We start from the raw sequence: 21140 nt of genomic DNA on the forward strand, positions 1-21140 counted from the left end.
TCCCAGACACCATCCAGGAACACCCCATGCATTTCTGCTACTGTGCATCTAAGTTCTATCTGCGACCCTATATGAGCAAAATCGGGTGTCATGCACAGTGCGAATCAGATACATGCACAGAAGACTAACCAATGTGTGAGTTTTGGCATAGCGTGCCACTCGGAATCAGGCCCATAATGTGAAAGCAAAGAAAAAAAAAACATTGCCGAATTTCAAGGATAGGGCTTAGTAATACTGGCCCACGGTCTCAAGACCTCCGCTCAGTCACAAAGAATCTGTTATCTGAGCCTCCAAAAAAATAAATGTGTCTATTTGGACTTGTTGTAAAATGATGATGTTAGTGACAGGAAGGTGTACATTTTGGGAAAATTTTAATTCTGGGAATATAAAGTGGGTTTCACTGAGTAATGACTTAGGGCCTATTCATTATGTGAATTATTGAATAATTAAGTATCTAACTCAAAGCAAGCACCTGAGCAGTTCAACATTGCTTTGGTGTAAAGACAGCTGATCCGAAGATCAGCTGTCCCTTTAGATCTTTTCACCGCTACTTTAGTATTTTTAATAGCGGTGTAATTTAGCAGTGCTGAGTCTGACTTTGGTTCATGAATGCGTGATTTCCAGCAGAGGGATTCCTCTTCACAACTGGGACGCCTTCCTATCAGAAGATGGCAAAGGTTCCCACAGTCAAGCTCAGAAAATTTTGTAAACTTGGAGCTTGATGAATTTAGGTCCCCATACTAGTGTATGGGGACAGTGGGCCAGATCGGTACTGAAAGGTGAGCAGGAGATACCTGTGATCTCTTGTGCGTTATCTTAATAATGAATAGCCCTGACACTTCATATATACAAAAGTTATGAGGAATAGACTTCTCAAAATCAAATTTCAAGCGGTGTGCTAGTGATAACGATCATCATCATCATCATCATCATCATCATCATAAGTGCATTTGCAGCTTCCCCTGACAACACACAAATAAAATGGCTGCTGTCAGTACAAAAATCACCCAAGTATGTATAAGAGCATAAGTGTGTGTTTGTTTTTCTGGCTTGTGGAGAATGATTTAAAGCAAGATACTATACGCAAGACGCACACTGCCTCAGCCCTCCCTCTACATCAGCACCACTGGTGGTGCCAGGCTCTCTCTACAAGGGCCTGGCTTAGCAGTTATCATTTGGTGATACAGTATCTCTCTGCCACAGAAACTACATATAAAACAGATAGGGTACTGTGTTGCTGCGCTGTGAAGCATGAGAATCAATGTAGATTGTGGGCCTGATTGAGAGATAGACACAATAGCAACACAGCCTCTGTGGCTTCGTACGTGAACATTGGTCATCTGGTTAATCCTCTGATTACGCAGGATGCCTGACAAAATCACACTGCCGGGGCCAGTGAAGCTGCTTCCATGACTTTGGCATGCCCAGAAAACGTGTCCGACACCCCCCCTTTCTAGATCGCTCCCGTTGCCGCCTCCAAATGTCAGTCATGCTGCAGCTTTTGAGGCACTATGAGCAACGTTGCAGAAACAGATCTGAATATCCACAGTGCAGCTCCTATGTATGCCCATATACAAAAAAATGTGAGATTTAATTAAATATCAAATTTACGGAAATCTCTGAATCGTCCCTAAGTGTTATACAATTGGTTTAGGAGTTTTCATGCTTTTTAGAACTTGTTCAGCGAAGATACTGTACATTTCAGCAGCGGGATACACTGTATTCCACAGGGAATAACATCGGGGTGTAGAGTTGGATCTTGATCCGAGGCACCAACAGGCTAAAGCTTTGACTGTTCCCAGGATTCCTTGCACCCCCTCCAGGCACTGGAGCTCAGTTTGTAAGTTGGTGCCTGCAGTGCAGGCAGCTAACAGGGAGGGCTGCGCTAGGCAGCCCTGGAAAGAGCTTTTCTGAAGAAAGAAGACTTCAAGGGCCACAGCACAGGCACTTAGAAGTGCTATATGTCAGTCTGACATATCGTGCTGTGGCTCCCTCACCTCCCCCTGCGGCGCTGTATACTCCCGCGCCCTGGTTGCCGGGTACTTACAGCGGAGGCTTCATCGGGCACACACCCGCCGCTGCGCTCTGGGATCGCGTGGCCGCAAGTTCAGGGAGGAGGTAAGAGGGTCCCCCAGGCGGGACCTGCCGAAATCGCGATCCGGCGTGGTCTCCGGAGACAGACCGCGCCACTGGCGTGGACACTGTGTTGGTACAGGGACCCCACTAGACCACCAGGGCAGGGTACAGGTCGGTTTTCAGTAAAACCGTTTTATTATGGCCCACAGTACCCGGTGGTGAAGTCCAGCAAGGGAATAAGGCTCTGACCTGTAGCCCCTCCCCCAGCCCCAGACGCCATTTACTGCAAATGTTCCCGCCCTGGAGCTGCATCTCTCTCTCTCTCCCTCACTCCCTGTCAGCGTTAGCGTTTGGGCGCCATTATACAGAGCTGCGCTGATCTGGGACTGCTGGGCATTGTCTCCTCTGTAAAGCCGCCTGTCTAATCAGCGCTGTGCATTTACAGGACACTTACGGTAAGTATTCTACATGTCCTTTAGACAGTGTTAGTTAAGAAAAAGTGCATTACTACAGGGATATTTCAGTACAAGTACCCTGTGATATACATCCAGTAATTACTGTGCATTGTTGTATCTGTATACATATATAGCTTTACTTAGTATTGCTAGTCCAGTGCAGTTTTATTGTTGTTGTAATAATTTCTGCATTGTACATGTGCAGGGGCGGATTGGGAACAAAAAGTGGCCCTGTAAAAATTTGTACTAGTGGCCCCACATGGGCAGCACCAGAGGTGTAAGGTCTAGCCATGGGCCATGGCTGCAGCACCCTCCCCCCAAGACTTTCCAGATAGTGGGCATGTCCAGCATCAAGGGGGGAAGTTAAAAAGAAATAAAATTACATATTATGAGCACATTATATGATACACCTTCAGAATTTAGGAAACTATATCATTCTTTAGAAAGATATATTTTCTTGCTTATTACACCAACCGTATCCCAATCCCTATTCACTCAATCTTATATGTCAGCCAAGCAGGCAGACAGAGCATACACTAGATCATCTGCAATCACAGGCTAAGTGGCAAAGTCATTTTCATATATGCAAATAATTTTGCATCTTATTCATTATGTCTATAAATAGGACCACATGTCCTCAAAAAAACAGGCCCCGCGGGTGCGTCGGCCCACCGGGAATCTTCCCTGTGTGCCCTATGGCCAATCCGCCTCTGTACATGTGACTGTGTGTGCCAATAGCTGCCGTGTGGTTCCTATTCCGTGTATCTCACACATGTTGCTTTCCCTACATTCTGTACCCTGAGGGGGGCTAAGTGCATCAGGGTCCTATATATAGAGTGTTTCACAGGATATACTACCTTGGTATTTTTCTCTGTGTATTTCAGTCACCATATACCACTTAAATCCTCTGTGCTCTGCATTTGCAGTCACACTACATTGGGGTTTTTTGTCAGGTATTGTGTCTCTGGCTATATTGTACTGTTACGCCCTAAGGCTACATTCACACATACTGTCTGCTACACATGTCGGGAGATCCGTGGCTGATCCTGCGTCATGCAGTGCTGATGCCGCGGATGCACCTGAGGAAAATATTCCAGCTGAGGGTCCAGGTACCGGGGGTTCAGTACCCCTCAGTCAGCCTACAGCGCCGGTGGCACACCAAGCCCACCCTGGGCTGCTTTGTCTAATTTGCTGACTACGCTAGTAACGAGACTTACGCCCCCTGTGGGACCTCCTGTGCCATTACAGTCACATATTGTGCCTGCAGTTCATCCGCCATGGGCAGATAATCTGTCAACTCAGTTATAGCAATTAAATCAGTCTTTGGTTAAACAAAAACCTAACCCTCGCCCTCCTAGGACTAAAGGGTCATCTAAGCGGGCTATTACTTTCATCAAAATACACACGTTACAGATACTTCATCCGATGAAGATGGCGTATACACTTATCCCTCAGACACTGATGCAGATGCTTCTGATGGGGAATCTATTCCACAGGTGGATGTTCCTGACCTCTTGGAGGCTATCAGACTGATTCTTCAAATTGATGATGAATCTGAACCGTCAGATACGTCTAAGAAACCCAATAAGTTCAAACGTTAGAAAGTCACTAAATTAGTTTTGCCCCATTCTGACCATTTAGTTGACATACGTCAGGAATCCTGGGAGTATCCAGGAAGGAAATTCTCCCTGTCTAAGAAAATGCTAGCTCGTTATCCCCTCACTGCAGAGTTAAGTAAAAATTGGGAAACACCACCGCCGGTGGACTCACATGTTGCACGTCTGGTGGTGTCCTCTACTCTGCCTGTCACTACCGTCACTTCTCTGAAGGAACCGACGGATAAGCATGTGGAGGGTTGCTTGAAGTAAATTTATACCCTTGCAGGTGCTGTGCACAGACCCACTATAGCGGCCTCTTGGGCTGTGAAGGCTATTGAAGCCTGGGTTCAAGAAGTTGAAGCAGAGCTACCTTCTAATTTTTCTGATAATGCCAGACAGTCTCTCATTATAAACAGGAGATGGCCTCTGATGCCGATGTATGGGCGGCCAAAGCATCTACTACGTCCATTTTGGACCACCGGATTCTGTGTTTGCGGTCCTGGTCTGTGGATCTGGACTCTAAAAAGACCTTGGAGGTTATCCCCTTTAAGGGAGACATCCTGTTTGGTGAAGATCTGAACAAGATTGTTGCTGACTTAGCGTCTGCTAAAACTGCATGTCTGCCGAGTACTAATCCTTCGGTTCAGAAGGCTAAGAGTACCACCTTTCGTTCATTTCGACCTCCAAGTAAAGCAAAGGGTCAGGCGTACCTGAAACAGTCTCGCACTTCCAAAACCTCTAAGCCCAAACCTAAACGTTCCTGGGCTGCCCATCAGCCTGCTTCCAAACCAGACAAGCCTGCTGCATGACGGGGCGGGCCTCCCTCTAGGGGACCCCAGGGTAGGAGGCTGACTTCTACGGTTTGCTCAGGTATGGTTACAGACCACTTCAGACGCCTGGGTAAGGGAATTCGTCACTCACGGATATGCCATCTCTTTCAAGAAACGTCCCCCTCGCCAGTTTTGCTTGACAAATATCCCTTTGGATCCAGTAAAAGCAAAAACTCTCCATTTGGTGGTACAATCCCTCCTGGACACAGGAGTGGTAGTGCCGGTGCCTCTGGCTCAGAGAGGCAGGTGGTACTATTCAATGCTGTTCCTAGATCCGAAGCCGAATGGTTCCTCCAGGCCCATTCTCAAGCTCAAGTCTGTGAAGGTTTCCACGTTCCATATGGAAACTCTTCACTCTATTGTTCTGGCCTTGGAGCCCATGGACTATATGGTATCCCTGGACATACAGGATGCTTACCTACATATATCTATTGCCATATCACATCAGCAATACCTGCGGCTTGCTACTGGCAACCTACATTATCAATTCCAGGCCTTGCCTTTTGGATTGACCACGGCTTCGCAAATCTTCAGGGACGGCCTGCCTCACCGGATCAGGTCTCACATGATTTCCTTGACTCCAGATGTTCATCTGTCACTGAGCTGGTGGCTACAGGACCAACAATTGAACAGGGGTCGTCCCTTCTGTGTCTCCAACTGGGTTCTCCTAACGACGGATGCCAGTCTGCGGGGTTGGGGCGTGGTGTTGGAGCAACACTCTCTTCAAGGTAGGTGGACCAGGGAGGAATCTCTCCTCCCGATAAATATTCTGGAATTGCGGGCAGTGTTCAATGCTTTGAAACTGGCCCAGCCTCTGGTACAGAACAGGCCAGTTCAAGATCAGTCGGACAACGCCACCACGGTGGCATACAGAAATCATGAAGGCGGTACTCTAAGCCACATGGCGACGTTGGAAGTGTCAAAGATTCTTCAATGGGCGGAACGCCATCTGCCAGCCATATCGGCAGTGTTCATTCCGGGGGTCCTCAACTGGGAAGCGTATTCCTCAGTCATCAGGACATACACGCCGGAGGGTGGAGCCTTCATCCAGAAGTATTTCAACTCCTTATGGACAAGTGGGGCCTACCAGATGTAGACCTGATGGCATCTCGACACAATCACAAGGTTCCGGTCTTTGGAGCAAGGACAAGGGATCCTCAAGCAGCGTTCGTGGACGCCATGGCAATTCCATGGAACATTTGACTGCCGTACGTGTTCCCTCCGGTGTCACTCCTGCCCAGGGTAATAAGGAAGTTCAAGCAAGAAGGAGAATTCCTACTTCTGATCGCTCCAGTGTGGCCCAGACGGCATTGGTTCTCAGACCTACAGGGTCTCTCGATAGAGCGTCCTCTTCTACTTCCTCAACGCCCAGACCTCTTCATTCAGGGCCCCTGTGTTTACAAGGATTTGGCCCGACTGGCTTTGACGACGTGGCTCTTGAAGCATCAGTTCTGAGGGCCAAAAGTTTTTCTGAGGCGGTCATTCCAACTATGTTGAAGGCCCGTAAACCGGCTTCTGCTCGGATTTATTATAGGGTCTGGAATTCTTACTTCACCTGGTGTGCGGCTAAGAATTTTGATGCATGCAAGTTCAGTGTTGCCAAACTACTGGCGTTTCTGCAACAGGGTCTGGACTCAGGCCTTCGTCTGGCCTCCCCCAAGATTCATGTTTCAGCTTTGTCGGTGTGGTTTCAGAGAAAAATTGTGACTCTGCCTGTCGTTCATACCTTCACTCAGGGTGTTTTACGGATGTTCCTCCTGTGGCTTCTTGGGATTTGTTGGTTGTTCTGGACGCCCTACAAGAGCCTCCGTTTGAACCTCTTGAGTCTGTGGACCTTAAGTGGCTTACGCTTAAGGTCTTATTTTTGCTGGCTATTGCCTCTGCTAGACGGGTTTCAGATCTGGGTGCCTTATCCTGTAGGTCTCCCTTTCTGATTTTTCACCGTGACCGTGCGGTGCTTAGAACTCGCCCTGGTTATCTACCTAAGGTGGTGTCATCTTTCCACCTTAACCAAGAGATTGTGGCTCCTGCCTTTATCTCTCCTGATTTGTCCTCCAAAGAACGATCTTTGAATGTGGTACGGGCTCTCCGTATCTATGAAAAGAGAACCGTCTCCCTTAGGAGATCTGATTCTCTCTTAGTCCTTTTTGGTTTTCACAAATGTGGCTGGCTGCTAATAAGCAGACTTTGGCCAGATGGATTATAATGGTGATTGCACAAGCTTATGTACAGGCTGGACTTCCAGCTCCTGCTACTATCAAGGCCCATTCTACTCACTCTGTTGGACCTTCTTGGTCAGCCCGCCGTGGTATGTCCCTAGAACAATTGTGCAAGGCGGCTACATGGTCCTCGGTGAATACGTTCAATAGGTTCTATGCCTTTGATACTTCCGCCTCCCAGGATGCTTCCTTTGGACGCCAGGTTCTTGTGCCCGCTACAGTGCGTCCCCTTTCATGAGGAACTGCTTTAGGAAATCCCCAATGTTATTCCCTGTGGAATACAGTGTACCCCGCTGCAGAAAAGGAGGTTTATGGTAAGAACTTACCTTTGTTAAATTTCTTTCTGCGAGGTACACTGGATTCCACAGGGTGCCCACCCTGACGCACTTAGCATCTTGGGTTTGTATGGCATTAGCCGCTGGTACCTTCTCCTGTCGTGAGAATGTGGTTCGCTGTGGCAACTAACTGTTATCGTCTCTTTTACCTGCTACTGCATTGGACTGGTTAACAAAACTGAGCTCCAGTGCCTGGAGGCGGGGTTATAGAGGAGGCGGTGCAAGGCATCCTGGGAACAGGGAAAGCTTTAGCCTGTTAGTGCCTCGGCTCAAGATCCAACTCTGCACCCCAATGTTATTCCCTGTGGAATCCAGTGTACATCGCAGAAAGAGATTTAACAAAGGTAAGTTCTTACCATAAATCTCCTTATTGTTCCACTCCTGTGTTCCAATCCTGGCATGCAGAGATCTACTCACCCGTGGTGGTAACTGTTTCACACACTGGGGTCATATCTTGTCAACACCTGACGACTTTATCTTCACTTTGTTGGGTCACTGATACCCCTTTTCCACTTGTAGCACGGGTCGCAGCCGGGAGCCTGACACGGCTGCGACCCGTGCTACAGCCCCCTTCTACACTAGCTCCACCAACCCAGCATGATCTCCCAGCGCCGCCCTTCCATTCACTGTGAACGGGAGCGACACGGCTTCCGTTTACACTACACAGCTTACCGGGTTGAACACGTGTTCAACCCGGCAAGCTACCTGGGTAGGATTCCTGGATCACTTGATCCGGGAATTTGCAGGGGGACCCTTTTCCACTAGGGGGCGCGCATTTACCCGTGTTTTTAGAGCTAGTGGAAAAGGGGTATGAGACGTGCAGTGCCCACATCTTCTGATGTTCCTTATTGTACCATGCTTCAGAGTACCTTGGTATCTGTCTTTAAAAATACAAAAAGTAGAAAACCATCGCATTGAGTAGTATAGTTCATAATTAAACATACAACCCATTGTCTATAACTTATTCTTGAAGCGCAGCACATTAGCACAGCATGCAGAAAGTTTTGTTAATCACCCTAAGAACATTTATCATCAAATCAGATGAACACAATTGAAATTGACAATAAAATGACAGCATGAGATTGTTCCCGTTCCCCGGCTCATCATGCTGAACATTCCTTCATCATTTAAATGTCGAACATTTGTACATGAAAGAATGCAAATTAAAGACATTTGGATTTTTTCTTTTTTTTTCTGTAATCTAGAATTCTTGGATTTGCTGCTTGTATTGTTTAATATGGGTACAAGTTAATAATGTATTCTTTACAGAAACTGAATATTCAGTCTTAACACTGTACCATCCAGATTATCATGATTTCTTTTCTATAATGTCTCTGATTTAATGGAAAAATCCTCTGAATTTCAACATAATTGACCACCTAACATACTTTCACTGATATTGCTGCAACCATTTAATGATTAATACTACCTGTTACTCTGCTGGGCTAGACACTCACCCAATCCAACAGTACAGGTGACTGAGTGTGGAGTTAGGGGTCTTTGGTCCCTAGCAATAGGGGAATAAAAGGAACAATCACAAGCCATCACATAATGCACTGGACAAATACTAGAATATTGTAAGAGGGATCCGGTCAGGATCCTGGTGGTCAGAATCCCGGCAGTCAGAATGCCAACATTATTCGGAATGCCGACAACTATACTTACCTTCCCCTGTTGGGATTCTAACCATCAGTATTCTTACCGTCGGCAAATCAATCCCAACCTATTGCAAGGGAATGCATAATGAATGTCTCTGTTCATAAAAATGCCATTCAACAGCAGAGGGTCAATGTCATGAAAGTAGACACCTTCAAAATGTGGAGACATAATGTCGATTGTTGAAATGTTGATACTGTCCTAATGGGGATGAGGTTACGTTCTGGAGCCCAGGATCCCAGCGGTCAGCATACCGATGCCGGGATCCCGAACACTCACAATGCCGCCAGCCAGCTAAGAGGGGCTATTCCCACTTTGTTGCGCTCGCCCCCCTGCCGGCATTCTGGTGGCCTGGATCCCAGCATCGGTATGCTAACCGCCGGAATCCCGGCCACCAGTAACGTATACCTAACGCATCATAATGTCAACATTTCCATTAGGCTTAGAGTTAGGGTTACCATTAGGTTAGCATTAGGAAGAATGTCGACACAGCATGAGTGTTGACATGTCCATAACATCAGTGTTGACTATATTCATTCCATATATACTTACTGCTGGTGCACGATGCACAGTGAAAGTAATTCCTCGATTGGTCTGCTCGGTCATGGAGAGAGAGTGTAGATCTTTAAGTCGAGCAGGCAGCTTGGAACACGTAGGTTTGTTGTGTCAGAGGTCGCCTTGTGTCACATGTAATGCTTGGCTGTATGTAACAGTATTTTATGCTCTATACAAATATTTTTGCTAATTTATTACCCTCTGTGATTTTCCTACAGACTGGACAGTTTTTTGGGGAAGTTGAAGGTGCTGTGATGAATAAATTGCTTACAATGGGTTCATTTAAAAGGTAAGATTGCTGTGAGGAAGAAGAATATAATGAATTGCACTCATTTTAGGTAAAGAATCTCACTGGCCCAGCTGACTGATTTTCACTAACTCGTTACCTACACTGAATGTTGTGAAGGCTGCATAGTTTCTAATCAATGCTAGTAATGACTGAAGTTCAGTCTGTCTTGGGTTTCATACAAATAATGCAGCAAGTTCACAGTGTCAGAAGTACCCGGCTGTAGCTTGGTAAATGTTTCGATCTGTTTATTTTCTACAGTGTTGAACAGGAAATGATGCACTGTTCACACAAATGGGATAAAATGTACTAATCCTGGGGTCTTCCAAACGTAAACTTACTGTACGTGGGAGTCCCATGTGCACTGCCTGTTTCCACTTTATCACTGGCATCTCTAGTCCCATTGTTAGATGCCAGAGAGGTTATTAGAGGGATGCGGTAAAAATACTGGCTGTCGGGAACCCGCCGTTCAGGCTACCGACACCGAAATCACGACACCTGGTGAAATGCCGGTGGTCGGAATCCCGACCGAAGCCCGGAATTCCCACTTAGGTGGTGGTCCACGCCAACACCCGAGGCTGAATATAATAGTGTGGTGAGCGAAGCTCGCCACTGAATCCGATGCTTGACGAGTCCCCCGCAAGGGGATTCGCTGCGCTTGCTGCCGGCATTCCGGCTGTCGGGATTCCGGCGTCAGTCTCCTGATTGCTGGGAATCCCGACAGCCAGCAAATCATACTGAACCCTTATCAGATAGTGCCTACAAGATGAAGCACACATGATTCATTTGCACTTCTGCAGCCTTTGTAGTAAGTGGTGACACTGAGACAGGAAATAGAGGAGAAACTGGGGACTATGGATGTACAAGTACCTCAAACCCCAGTCTTCATATTAAGCTTGTAATGTAGTTTTTTTTAGATAGATAGATAGATAGATAGATAGATAGATAGATAGATACATAGATAGATAGATAGATAGATAGGCCTGACATAGATAGATAGATAGATAGATAGATAGATATGAGTTAGTTAGTTAGATAGTTAGATAAACACATACACATTAGACAGATAGATAGAAGTTACATCGATAGAAAGATAAGCTGGGTACACACTAGGCAATATTTGAAACAATATCGCTAATTTTCACCCTTTTGAGTGATATCATTTGTAATATCGTCCAGTGTGTGTGCGCACAATATCGTTAACGCGCGGTCCCACGGGTCGTTAACGAGGGCTTCTGTCATCTGTACATACAAGTACATTTTGACTTTATTGTTAACGATGCATGTACAAGACGGAGGCAGGATGACATCACTGATGATATCGTTAGCGATATCGTTCATCGTGTATGCACTACCTTGTTTGCCCAGTATGTCAAGGGGAAACACTGGCGATATTGCTCATGCAGCTGTTATATTTAGGTACTGAGAATACACAGCACTCTCTAGAGAATGATGCTAAACAGGAAAAGGATTATTCAGCATGTTGTATCAGATAGATAGATAGATAGATAGATAGATAGATAGATAGATAGATAGATAGATAGATAGATAATGGACTTTTCTTCTGAACTTTCTATTAACTCATTTACATTTTTTATTTATTAGCATTTTTACATTTTAATAAACATATCGTCACCACTTAAAAATGTGTTCAAACATATTAGATTTAGATTTCTGCAGTAACTCCAGAGTTTAAAAGTAACGGCACATCAAAAGCAGGAAAATACTTTGTAGTTAGGTAATTACTCAAATTTCCTCTTCCCTCGTCAAATGGTATTTAAAGTTTAACACAATGTACAGTGTAAACATTACTTAGTACAGTTACTGCAACTCTAGCAAGGGACCGTCTCGACAGAGTTGATGTCAGTACTGAAATATTTTGCTGAGAGATACTATGAAGTTTGTCAGTTCAATATTCTTTTTAAATCTAATCCATCAGTCAATCAATCTGGTATTTCAAAGCAGAAAGAGTGAATTAGGCTAAACAGGACTGTAGGCTGAATATGTTGCTCATACCCCCATTGAATAATAAGCAGGCTTTTTAAGATGAAACACATAAATGCTTTTGTGACACTTTAACAATATAGTAGGGCTTATTTACAAAGGAACCGTTACCTTGTTATTTTAATTTAAGTAGGTTTATTAATGGATTTTAGTTTGACATTCATATGTAATATAACTTCTTGGCAGTAAGAACAACATAAGTTGTAAAATATATAACAGCAAAATATATTATTATTCCAATTTGTGCTATTATTATTAACAACATGTATTATATTTTTTATATTCCATTGTGCTTCACTAGAAAAGAAACAATATTTCTACGAAAAAAATATAAAAATAAAAAGAATGGTGATGTAGAAACAGAAGTGGGGAGGAATATGGGGAAAAATAAAGAAAAATAAAGAAAGGGTCTGTTCTGTCATTGCAGTATCTAAATATTTCTCAGTCATACAAAACCTAACAAATGTAAATATATACTATTGTGGTAGGTAACATGAAAATAATAAGATTTTACTCACCGGTAAATCTATTTCTCGTAGTCCGTAGTGGATGCTGGGAACTCCGTAAGGACCATGGGGAATAGACGGGCTCCGCAGGAGACTGGGCACTCTAAAAGAAAGATTAGGTACTATCTGGTGTGCACTGGCTCCTCCCACCATGACCCTCCTCCAGACCTCAGTTAGGATACTGTGCCCGGAAGAGCTGACACAATAAGGAAGGATTTTGAATCCCGGGTAAGACTCATACCAGCCACACCAATCACACCGTATAACTCGTGATACTATACCCAGTTAACAGTATGAAATATAACTGGGCCTCTCAACAGATGGCTCAACAATAACCCTTAGTTAGGCAATAACTACATACAAGTATTGCAGACAATCCGCACTTGGGATGGGCGCCCAGCATCCACTACGGACTACGAGAAATAGATTTACCGGTGAGTAAAATCTTATTTTCTCTGACGTCCTAGTGGATGCTGGGAACTCCGTAAGGACCATGGGGATTATACCAAAGCACCCAAACGGGCGGGAGAGTGCGGATGACTCTGCAGCACCGAATGAGAGAACTCAAGGTCCTCCTCAGCCAGGGTATCAAATTTGTAGAATTTAGCAAACGTGTTTGCCCCTGACCAAGTTGCAGCTCGGCAAAGTTGTAAAGCCGAGACCCCTCGGGCAGCCGCCCAAGATGAGCCCACTTTCCTTGTGGAATGGGCTTTTACTGATTTAGGATGCGGCAATCCAGCCGCAGAATGCTCCAGCTGAATTGTGCTACAAATTCAGTGAGCAATAGTCTGCTTAGAAGCAGGAGCACCTATTTTGTTGGGTGCCTACAGGATAAAAAGCGAGTCAGTTTTCCTGACTCCAGCCGTCCTGGAAATATAAATTTTTAAGGCCCTGACTACGTCCAGTAACTTGGAATCTTCCAAGTCCCTAGTAGCCGCAGGCACTACAATAGGTTGGTTCAAGTGAAAAGCTGATACCACCTTAGGGAGAAACTGGGGACGAGTCCTCAATTCTGCCCTAGCCATATGGAAAATCAGATAAGGGCTTTTACATGACAAAGCCGCCAATTCTGACACACGCCTGGCCGAAGCCAAGGCCAATAACATGACCACTTTCCATGTGAGATATTTCAAATCCACAGTATTAAGTGGCTCAAACCAATGTGATTTTAAGAAACTCAACACCACGTTGAGATCCCAAGGTGCCACAGGAGGCACAAAAGGGGGCTGAATATGTAGCACTCCCTTTACAAATGTCTGAACTACAGGAAGTGAAGCCAGTTCTTTCTGGAAGAAAATCGACAGAGCCGAAATCTGGACCTTAATGGAACCCAAGTTTAGGCCCATAGTCACTCCTGACTGTAGGAAGTGCAGAAAACGACCCAGCTGAAATTCCTCTGTTGGGGCCTTCCTGGCCTCACACCACGCAACATATTTTCGCCAAATACGGTGATAATGGTTTGCGGTTACTTCTTTCCTGGCTTTTATCAGCGTAGGAATAACTTCCTCCGGAATGCCCTTTTCCTTTAGGATCCGGAATTCAACCGCCATGCCGTTAAACGCAGCCGCGGTAAGTCTTGGAACAGACAGGGCCCCTGTCGTAGCAGATCCTGTCTGAGCGGTAGAGGCCATGGGTCCTCTGATATCATTTCTTGAAGTTCTGGGTACCAAGCTCTTCTTGGCCCATCCGGAACCACGAGTATCGTTCTTACTCCTCGTTTTCTTATTATTCTCAGTACCTTTGGTATGAGAGGCAGAGGAGGGAATACATAAACCGACTGGTACACCCACGGTGTCACTAGAGCGTCCACAGCTATTGCCTGAGGGTCCCTTGACCTGGCGCAATATCTAGTTTTTTGTTTAGGCGGGACGCCATCATGTCCACCTGTGGCCTTTCCCAACGGTTTACCAACAGTTGGAAGACTTCTGGATGAAGTCCCCACTCTCCCGGGTGTTGGTCGTGTCTGCTGAGGAAGTCTGCTTCCCAGTTGTCCACTCCCGGAATGAACACTGCTGACAGTGCTAAGACGTGATTTTCCGCCCATCGGAGAATCCTTGTGGCTTCTGCCATCGCCATCCTGCTTCTTGTGCCGCCCTGTCGGTTTACATGGGCGACTACCGTGATGTTGTCTGATTGGATCAGTACCGGCTGGTTTTGAAGCAGAGGCCTTGCCAGACTTAGGGCATTGTAAATGGCCCTCAGTTCCAGAATATTTGTGTGTAGGGACGACTCCTGACTTGACCAAAGTCCTTGGAAATTTCTTCCCTGTGTGACTGCCCCCCAGCCTCGAAGGCTGGCATCCGTGGTTACCAGGACCCAGTCCTGTATGCCGAATCTGCGGCCCTCTTGAAGATGAGCACTCTGCAGCCACCACAGTAGAGATACCCTGGTCCTTGGAGACAGGGTTATCAGCCGATGCATCTGAAGATGCGATCCCGACCACTTGTCCAAGAGGTCCCACTGAAAGGTTCTTGCATGGAACCTGCCGAATGGAATTTTGCTTCGTAAGAAGCTACCATTTTTCCCAGGACTCGTGTGCAGTGATGCACCGATACCTGTTTTGGTTTCAGGAGGTCTCTGACTAGAGATGACAGCTCCTTGGCTTTCTCCTGGGGGAGAAACACTTTTTTTTTTTTTTCTGTTCTGTGTCCAGAACCATCCCCAGGAACAGTAGGCGTGTGGTAGGAACCAGCTGTGACTTTGGAATGTATAGAATCCATCCGTGCTGTTGTAGCACTTCCCGAGATAGTGCTACTCCGACCAACAACTGCTCCTTGGACCTCGCCTTTATAAGGAGATCGTCCAAGTACGGGATAATTAAAAACTCCCTTTTTTCGAAGGAGTATCATCATTTCTGCCATTACCTTGGTAAACACCCTCGGTGCCGTGGACAGTCCAAACGGCAGTATTTGGAATTGGTAATGGCAATCCTGTACCACAAATCTGAGGTACTCCTGGTGAGGATGGTAAATGGGGACATGTAGGTAAGCATCCTTGATGTCCAGGGATACCATGTAATCCCCCTCCTCCAGGCTTGCAATAACCGCCCTGAGCGATTCCATCTTGAACTTGAATTTTTTTATGTATGTGTTCAAGGATTTCAAATTTAAAATGGGTCTCACCGAACCGTCCGGTTTCGGTACCACAAACAGTGTGGAATAGTAACCCCGTCCTTGTTGAAGTAGGGGCACCTTGACTATCACCTGCTGGGAATACAGCTTGTGAATTGCCTCTAGCACAGCCTCCCTGCCTGAGGGAATTGTCGGCAAGGCAGATTTGAGGAAACGGCGGGGGGGAGACGCCTCGAATTCCAGCTTGTACCCCTGAGATACTACTTGAAGGATCCAGGGATCCACCTGTGAGCGAGCCCACTGATCGCTGAAATTTTTGAGGCGGCCCCCCACCGTACCTGGCTACGCCTGTGGAGCCCCCGCGTCATGCGGTGGACTCAGAGGAAGCGGGGGAAGAATTTTGATTCTGGGAACTGGCTGACTGGTGCAGCTTTTTCCCTCTTCCCTCGTCTCTGTGCAGAAAGGAAGCGCCTTTGACCTGCTTGCTTTTCTGAAGCCGAAAGGACTGTACCTGATAATACAGTGCTTTCTTAGGCTGTGAGGAAACCTGAGGTAAAAATTTTTCTTCCCAGCTGTTGCTGTGGATACGAGGTCCCAGAGACCATCCCCAAACAATTCCTCACCCTTATAAGGCTCTATGTGCCTTTTAAAGTCAGCATCACCTGTCCAGTGTCGGGTCTCTAATACCCTCCTGACAGAATGGACATTGCATTAATTCTGGATGCCAGCCGGCAAAATATCCCTCTGTGCATCCCTCATATATAAGACGACGTCTTATGTTCGCAAAATAGTATCCCTGTTTGACAGGGTTACAGACCACGCTGCAGCAGCACTATCTGCAGGTCTCAGTCTAGTACCTGAGTGTGTAAATACAGACTTCAGGATAGCCTCCTGCTTTTTATCAGCAGGTACCTTCAAAGTGGCCGTATCCTAAGACGGCAGTGCCACCTTTTTTGACAAACGTGTGAGCGCCTTATCCACCCTAGGGGATATCTCCCAGCGTAACTTATCCTCTGGCGGGAAAGGGTACGCCATCAGTAACTTTTTAGAAATTACCAGTTTCTTATCGGGGGAACCCACGCTTTTTCACACTTCATTCACTCATTTGATGGGGGAACAAAACACAGCCTGCTTTTTCTCCCCAAACATAAAACCCTTTTTTAGTGGTACTTGGGTTAATGTCAGAAATGTGTAACACATTTGTTATTGCCGGGATCATGTAACGGATGTAAGTGGATTGTGTATATGTCTCAACCTCGTCGACACTGGAGTCAGACTCCGTGTCGACATCTGTGTCTGCCATCTGAGGGAGCGGGCGTTTTTGAGCCCCTGATGGCCTTTGAGACGCCTGGGCAGGCGCGGGCTGAGATGCCGGCTGTCCCATAGCTGTTACGTCATCCAGCCTTTTATGTAAGGAGTTGACACTGTCGGTTTATACCTTCCACCTATCCATCCACTCTGGTGTCGGCCCCACAGGGGGCGACATCACATTTATCGGCATCTGCTCTGCCATCACATAAGCCTCCTCATCAAACGTGTCGACACAGCCGTACCGACACCGCACACACACAGGGAATGCTCTGACTGAGGATAGGACCCCACACAGCCCTTTGGGGAGACAGAGAGAGAGTATGCCAGCACACACCAGAGCGCTATATAATTTAGGGATTAACACTATATTGAGTGAATTTTTCCCAATAGCTGCTTGTATATACAATATTGCGCCTAAATTTTGTGCCCCCCCTCTCTTTTTAACCCTTTGAGCCTGAAAACTACAGGGGAGAGCCTGGGGAGCTGTCTTCCAGCTGCACTGTGAAGAGAAAATGGCTCCAGTGTGCTGAGGGAGAAGCCCCGCCCCTTTTTCAACTGACTTTCTCCCGCTTTTTCTGGAATACTGGCAGGGGTAATTTTACATCTATATAGCCTCTAGGACTATATATGATGTAGATTTGCCAGCCAAGGTGTCATATATTGCCCTCAGGGCACCCCCCCCAGCGCCCTGCACCCTCAGTGACCGGAGTGTGAAGTGTGCATGAGGAGCAATGGCGCACAGCTGCAGTGCTGTGCGCTACCTTGGTGAAGACTGATGTCTTCTGCCGCCGATTTTCCGGACCTCTTCTTGCTTCTGGCTCTGTAAGGGGGATGGCGGCGCGGCTCCGGGAACGAACACCAAGGCCAGTTCCGTGCGGTCGATCCCTCTGGAGCTAATGGTGTCCAGTAGCCTAAGAAGCCCAAGCTAGCTGCAAGCAGGTAGGTTCGCTTCTTCTCCCCTTAGTCCCTCGATGCAGTGAGCCTGTTGCCAGCAGGTCTCACTGTAAAATAAAAAACCTAAAATAAACTTTCTTTCTAGGAGCTCAGGAGAGCCCCTAGTGTGCATCCAGCTCGGCCGGGCACGAAATCTAACTGAGGTCTGGAGAGGGTCATGGTGGGAGGAGCCAGTGCACACCAGATAGTACCTAATCTTTCTTTTAGAGTGCCCAGTCTCCTGCGGAGCCCGTCTATTCCCCATGGTCCTTACGGAGTTCCCAGCATCCACTAGGACGTCAGAGAAAATGGGATTCTCAGAATTTTTCTGAAAGCCTTCTGTCCAGTATGATCCATTTCATCTTGTTTTTAACTACCTGAATGTCCACAGTGGATAGACACGTATACAGGTTGAGTCTCCCATAGCTGCAATGCTTGGGACCAGAAGTACTGGTTTGGATTTTCCTGTGTTTTGGAATATACGTATACCATACTGAGATATCTTGGGGATAGAACCCAAGTCTAAATACTGAAGGAATTTATGTCTCATATACACCTTATACCAGGGCCGCACTGCCCATCTGGCACTTCTGGCAAATGCTGGTGGGTCGGGCCTGTCACACAGGGAGCCGGGAAGTCCGCGCGCAGCACAGCTTCCGGCTCTCTGGTCTGGCCGCTCCCCGGCCACCCCGCTCGTCTCCATGGACATGTGGCATGCCGCGAGTCCATGGCCCCCGACTCGTGGCACACCTCCGTGTGTTGTGTTGCCCCCCCCATCTCCATGGAAATGGAGGCATGCTGCGTGTTCATGCCCCTCTGACTCGTGGCACGCCTCCGTGAGTCGCGCCCCCTGTCCATCTCTATGGAAATGGGGGCATGCCGCGAGCCCACGCCCCCCTGACTCGCAGCATGACCCTGTTGGTGGTGTCTGCATGCCCCCTTTCACGGCGCGTGCGCCCAATTTTGGGCCCCAGTCCATCCATACCTTATACCCGCAGCCTGAAGGTGATTTTCTATAATATGTTTAATCATTTTGTGCATGAAACAAAGTTGGTGTATAAAGCAAAGGCGTTCCCATTGCAGTCACGCTCAAAACAATTTGTATTTCAGAATATTTCAGATATTGGATATGGGAATGTTGTCAGTGGCCCCTGCAGTCAGTCCCTTTCCTACTAATATATACACTGCGCTGCTCCAGTACTCCTATTGCACATCCTTCCCTCACAGAGGAGACCTGCTGTATATGCATGCCAGACAATTGGCATATCTATAATGGGTGCAATGTGTGAAGTGCATGTGGGCCCTGGGTCCAGGGGGGCCACACCACACACCCTGCACCCATAAACATATACTTATGACTGGCACTGCAGACAGATTGTCATCTGTAGATATTGTGCAGAGCAGAGATGTTGTGCTGTGCGTAGTCAGTGGTGTCCCTACCTGAGGTGACAACCGGTGCAGCGCGGGTAGGGGGCTGCACCTACCCGCGGGTAGGGACAGACCCCCTTTTCATCACTCCAGGGTCCATGAGATTCAGGCTGCCCCTGGTGACTTCTGTGGCTGCAGTGCTGGCTCCTACACTGGAGCCAGGGGGAAGCAGTTAGCTTCCCGACAGACGGGTTCTCGGCGGTCGATATACCGACGCCGGGACCCCGAAGTAAGAGGCAAGGCCGGCGATGAGATACCGCCACTGCACAGGACGCCGGCGTCACATTACTGACAGATGGAATCCCAATCATCCTTTCAGCGGGACGCGCTGGCGTCCTGCGGCGGGGGTGGGGGGAGAGGTTAGGTTTAGGCAGAAAAAGTAGGAATAGGATTAGGCTGCACGCCCATTAGGGTTAGGCACAGAGAAGGGGAGGTCAAGGTTAGGCATCAAGCGGGGAAGGTTAGGTTTAGGCCGCGGGGAGGGGAGGGATAGGGTTAGGCACAAAGCTGGGAGGGTTAGGGTTAGGCAGCGGTGAAGGGAGGGTTAGGGTTAGGCACAAAGCTGGGAGGGTTAGGGTTAGGCAGCGGGGAAGGGAGGGTTAGGGTTAGGCACAAAGCTGGGAGGGTTAGGGTTAGGCAGCGGGGAAGGGAGGGTTAGGGTTAGGCACCACCAGGGAGAGTTAGGGTTAGGCACCCACAAGGGTGGGGTTATGGTAGGGGGCAGAGGAGGGTTAGGGGGCTAACTGGGGGACTGACGGGATTCTGATGGACGGGATGCCGTTGTCGGTATTCTAACCGTCAGTATCCCGTCCATCGGCAAGTCATACTGATCCCAAGCCGGGTGCTGCATGTACCAGCCGCACCTCCCTAGTGACACCACTGCACTGGCTACTCTTTACCTTAACAATGTATATTTCAGCCTTTTTGATTATTGTGTTATGTGTATTGATTTTAGACTTGTTAGGCTGTATAAATGATTGCTGCTTTAAAGATCCATCCAGACTTGCACGGCTATTACATTTAGCCTGTTGTCGCTATAGCAGAGGCGTCACCAATGCCTTGTACACCCGGTGCGGTGTCGGAATAAAAGGGGCGTGGCTGCACGGGAGGGCCTTTGTGGTAGGGGGAGGGGCTTCGATTCCCGACCCCCGTTTTACGTCACTTGGGCGATTCGGGAGGTGCGTGCTGCCTCTCGTGGAGTGCTGCACGTAATGTAACAGTGCAGCACTCTGCTCCTGTCACTGAGCAGGAATTTTGGTGTCACCCTTCAGCCGGTGACACCCGGTTGCGGGCCGCACCCCCCCTTGTGACGCCACTGTTCTATAGTATGTTCTGTAATTTTTGATATGTTCCCTCTGTTGGTATAAATAAATAAAAATAATAACAAAAAAAAATATTATGGTTTTGAAGATATGTTGTGACATAAATTATGCTGCATTTATACAGTAACTGCTGTAAAGAATCAGATTTTATATAATGTGATTACAGGACAGAAGAAGGCGTAGGTTAACGAGGAAAGACAACAGAGTAAATTTACTAAGATGGGAGTTTTATTTAAGATGGGATGCTGCTCATAGCAACCAATCAGATTCTACTTCTCATTTATCTAGCACCATCTAGAAGATAATACCTGGAATCTGATTGGCTGCTATGGGCAACATCCCATCTTAAATAGAACTCCCATCTTAGAAAATTTACCCCAACGTGCGCAGTTAAGGCGCCGTCCCCTGTCCTTTACAGGGTATGCGAGAGGAATGATTTTAGATGCACTCTTCTTCTTTCAGCACAACAGGCCTTTTGACGTTTTGTCACAACTGAGAGTCGCCAAGAATACGAGCGTGGCACAGTAGTTCAGTCTGCTGTAAACCTGTCTTTTT

General features: G+C 47.2%; 1 protein-coding gene across 6 annotated transcripts in view; it reads left to right on the forward strand.

Annotated features, from left to right (window-relative positions):
• Positions 1-21140, forward strand: part of CACNA2D3 (calcium voltage-gated channel auxiliary subunit alpha2delta 3) — a 2000770-nt gene that overhangs the window by 1830270 nt on the left and 149360 nt on the right. For all 6 annotated transcript variants that reach the window (XR_010186941.1, XM_063940834.1, XM_063940836.1 and 3 more), the window contains one exon: positions 9943-10013. Coding sequence is in view for 5 of the 6 variants with exons in the window: in XM_063940834.1 (XP_063796904.1) it covers positions 9943-10013 (71 nt within the window). In the remaining variant the exon portion in view is untranslated. The remainder of the gene's footprint in view (positions 1-9942; positions 10014-21140) is intronic.

This window comes from Pseudophryne corroboree, chromosome 9 (assembly GCF_028390025.1).
Source record: "Pseudophryne corroboree isolate aPseCor3 chromosome 9, aPseCor3.hap2, whole genome shotgun sequence".
In the NCBI taxonomy this organism is placed as follows: domain Eukaryota; kingdom Metazoa; phylum Chordata; class Amphibia; order Anura; family Myobatrachidae; genus Pseudophryne; species Pseudophryne corroboree.